Raw genomic sequence first — 3881 nt, forward strand, 5'->3', positions numbered from 1 at the left:
TCATTGTTGTTTGGCGGGTCCGGGCTGGGGATTCGAACCTGCCACCTTAGGTGTACGCGGCTGGCGCCTTAGCCGGCTGAGCTATAGGCGCCGAGCCAGCTAACACCCTTTTCCCATGGAGTCCTGTTAACCCCACTCATCACAGTCCAAGCTCTGCCTCACTTAAAAGTGAATTTCCCAGTAATGCAGTAACAGACACCATTTACTGAGCCTCTGTTCTGTGATGGTTTAGAGAAGTGGTTGTCAACCTTCCTAATGCCATGATGTATTTTACAAAGGGGTCACGACCCACAGGTTGAGAACTGCTGGTTTAGAGGAAACTTGATAGCAACTTCAAATCCTTGCTGTTACTTGTTAAGAAGACTGAGGCCTAAAGAGGTATGACTTTCTCAAGTTCAAATGGTTAGCTAGAGGGCAGGTTCAAGACTCAAATCAGGTGTCCCAATCCTCTTTCTAAGGCCCTATTACCTTTTTATTTTTTTATTTTTTTTATTTTTTTGCAGTTTTTGGCCAGGGCTGGGCTTGAACCCTCCACCTCTGGCACATGGGGCCCACACCCTACTCCTTTGAGCCAGAGGGGCCACCAAGGTGCTATTACTTTTTAGCAGTTTGATTGTAACCCTAGCCCCAGGAGGACCCAGGCCTCTTGGTTCCCAGCTCACCAGTGTGCAGGGCAGTTCATGGGCTTGAGGGCAAGTGTGTCTTTGGGATGCTTGGTAGGGCAGTCACTCTGGGAGCTGGTGGGCCTGTCAGAGCCTGGGGGCTGCAGGGCAAACATGTCTTTCCGATAATGCTCCCAGTGCCCTGACTGTTCCCAGAGTTTTGTAGAAAACAGCGTGGGAGTTTTCACCTCTGAGAAACCACGATGAGCATACTCCTCCTGTGGAGGGCACAGACACAGAAGGTCAGAGTAACTGGAAAGAGAAGCGGCAGGCTGGCACCTGTGACTCTCCTGGAGCTTTAAGGCCATGCTGCTCAGAGACACAACCAATTAATACCATGTCCCATCTCTATGTTCCTCCACTGCAGACCACACAATTGCTAAAGGTCGCCAGCACTTTACAATATTTATGTTTATGCTTCCAACTCCTCTCTCCTATTTAATTATTTGTTTTTTCTTTTTCTTTTTCTTTTCCTAACTGCTGGATTTCATGGGACTTGCCACCCTTTTTTTTTTTTCAGCCTCCTGAGTAGCTGGGACTATAGGCACCCACCACAAGGCCTGGCTATTTTTTTTTTTTTTTTTTCAGTTTGGCTGGGGCTGGGTTTGAACCTGTCACCCTTGGTATATGGGGCTGGCACCCTACTCACTGAGCCACAGGCACTGCCCATCGCCACCCTCTTTTAACTTTGACACCTTAGCTTCTTCTAAACCCTCAGCCCTCCCTGGTCTTCTTTCCCCTGGATTTGTGTCCCTCTTACCCTGATAAATGCTACCAGTGCATTATACACTCGTGTTCCTCGTGGCAGGAAGAAGCAACTCCCGGGGCTCAGTTCATGGAAGAAGAACAGCTCCTGCTCCTGGGGTTAAGAAGGACAAGGGTCACTTCAAAGGGAGAGAAGTGGCATTTGGAATCCAGAAGAAACTGATGGAGCTGCCTGGGCTGTTTGACTGAATCTACTCCCAACTTCACAACAGCTCCCTCTCTCTCTCTAGCCCTAATAACTGCCCCTTCCCTATCTCCCAGTCTCTGCACCTTCCCAATGCGCCGGTGGTCCTGCAGCTCTGCCTTTTCTCTCCATTCTTCCCAGGCTCTCAGCGACTCTGCTGTGGGGAAGGAAATCCCTGACACTCTCTGCAGTGTCTCAGGGGCCCCTGAAGATCTCCATAAAGATGATGAGTTCTGTGGGAGGACACAGGCAATCAAAGGGAAGACAAGGACTGAAGGCTGGGTTTGAACGCACCACCTCCAGCATATGGGACTGGTGCCCTACCCTTTTGAGCCATAGGTGGCACCCCACCAGCCTCTCTTTCAAGCCTCACATAATACTCTCAGTGTAAGTGTCACAGATAAAGCACTCAACAGTGATCCTGTCTCCTCTCTCTCACTCCTTCCCCACCATCACCAGATGATGGACATACCTATCCTGTAGACATGCCTCTTCCATGTTAGTACTGTGTTTCCCCGAAAATAAGACACTGTCTTATATTTATTTTTTCTCAAGAAGACATACTAGGTAGGGCTTATTTTCAGAGGATGTCTCTGAGTCAAAATGCGTGGCGTATGATATGCTGCAGAGCCACGCCCATCACTAGGTCGTATATCAGGGTAGGGCTTATATTTAACAAATGCACAGAAATCCTACTGGGGCTTATTTTTGGGGTAAGTCTTATTTTCGGGGAAACACGGTAGCTGTGGGGTTGCCTGACTGTTAATTCCACCATAGATCTTTCTGCCACCTCCTTTCCTCCCCATCCTCCCTACTGCTGCCTGACCAGTACCCTTTGTAGTTCCTTCTTTTTATTTCTTTTAATTTTTATTATTTTTTTGGAGACAGAGTCTCACTATGTTGCCCCTGGTAGAGTGCCGTGGCATCCCAGCTGACAGCAACCTCAAACTATTAGGCTTAAGGGATTCTCTTGCCTCAGCCTCCCAAGTAGCTGGGACTAGAGGCGCCTGCCACAACACCGGCTATTTTTTGTTGCAGTTGTCCTTGTTGGTTAGCTGGTCTAGGCCGGGGTCAAACTTGCCATCCTTGGCATATGTGGCTGGCGCCATAACCACTGTGCTATGGGTGCCGAGTCCTTTTTTATTTTTAAACTACAACTGAGCATTGACCCTTCCTCTTCTAATCAATGATTATGATTGCCTAGAGAATTAACTATAAGCTCTGGTCAAATGTCAGTTTATCCTGCCCCTTATCAATATCCAACACAGCTACTAGAAAAGTCAGTCTTCAGCTGGGTGTGGTGGCTCACACCTATAATCCTAGCACTCTGGGAGGCCAAGGAGGCAGGATCACTTGAGGTCAGGAGTTCAAGAGCAGCCTAACAAAGCAAAAAATAGAATACTTAGTTGGGTGGGGTAGGAGCCTATAGTCCTAGCTACTCAGGAGGCTGAGGCAGGCAATCACTTGAGGAGTTTGAGGTTGCTGTTAGCTATGATGACCAAACTGTGCTCTAGTCAGGGTAACAGAGCAAGACTCTATCTCAATAAAAAAAAAAAAAAAAAAAAAAAAGACTTGTGGGGGAGGGGGAACAACTCTAGGATGGTGCCTATGTCTCAGTGAGTAGGGAACCAGCCCCATATACTGAGGGTGGCAGGTTCGAACCTGGCCCTGGCCAAACTGCAATAAAAAAATAGCTGGGCACTGTGGTGGGCATCTGTAGTCCCAGCTACTAGGGAGGCTAAGGCAAAAGAATCACTTAAGCCCAAGAGCTGGAGGTTGAAACTCTGGCCTTGGGCTAGGCTTGCAGGCTCACACCTGTAATCCCAGCACTCTGGAAGGCTGAGGTGGGTGGACTGTCTGAGCTCAAAGGTTTAAAACCAGCCTGAGCAAGAGCAAGACCTCATTTCTAAAAAAAAAAAAAAAAAATAGCTGGGAATTGTGATGGGTGCCTGTAGTTCCAGCTATTCAGGAGGCTAAGACAAGATAAATTGCTTGAGCCCAGGAGTCTGAGGTTGCTGTGAGCTTTTAATGACAGCACTGCACTACAGCAAGGGCAACAAACTAAGAGTCTATCTCAATTAAAAAAAAACAATTCTTGGCTTGGTGCCTGTGGCTCAAGCAGCTAAGGCATTAGCCACATACACCTGAGCTGGCAGGTTCGAATCCAGCCCAGGCCACCAAACAACGACGGCTGCAACCAAAAAATAGCCAGGCGTTGTGGCAGGTGCCTGTAGTCCCAGTTACTTGGGAGGCAGAGGCAGGAGAATCAC

At 48.3% G+C, this 3881-nt stretch overlaps 1 protein-coding gene across 1 annotated transcript in view; it reads right to left on the reverse strand.

Annotated features, from left to right (window-relative positions):
- The window catches only part of TARS2 (threonyl-tRNA synthetase 2, mitochondrial), a 17569-nt gene that overhangs the window by 7770 nt on the left and 5918 nt on the right, over positions 1-3881 (reverse strand). Inside the window, exons 7-9 of the mRNA XM_023519408.1 lie at positions 1698-1910; positions 1423-1521; positions 661-880 (exon numbers count right to left, since the gene is read on the reverse strand). Coding sequence (XP_023375176.1) covers positions 661-880; positions 1423-1521; positions 1698-1910 — 532 coding nt within the window. The remainder of the gene's footprint in view (positions 1-660; positions 881-1422; positions 1522-1697; positions 1911-3881) is intronic.

This window comes from Otolemur garnettii, unplaced genomic scaffold, assembly GCF_000181295.1.
Source record: "Otolemur garnettii isolate 467f Iridium unplaced genomic scaffold, OtoGar3 scaffold00174, whole genome shotgun sequence".
Lineage (NCBI taxonomy): Eukaryota > Metazoa > Chordata > Mammalia > Primates > Galagidae > Otolemur > Otolemur garnettii.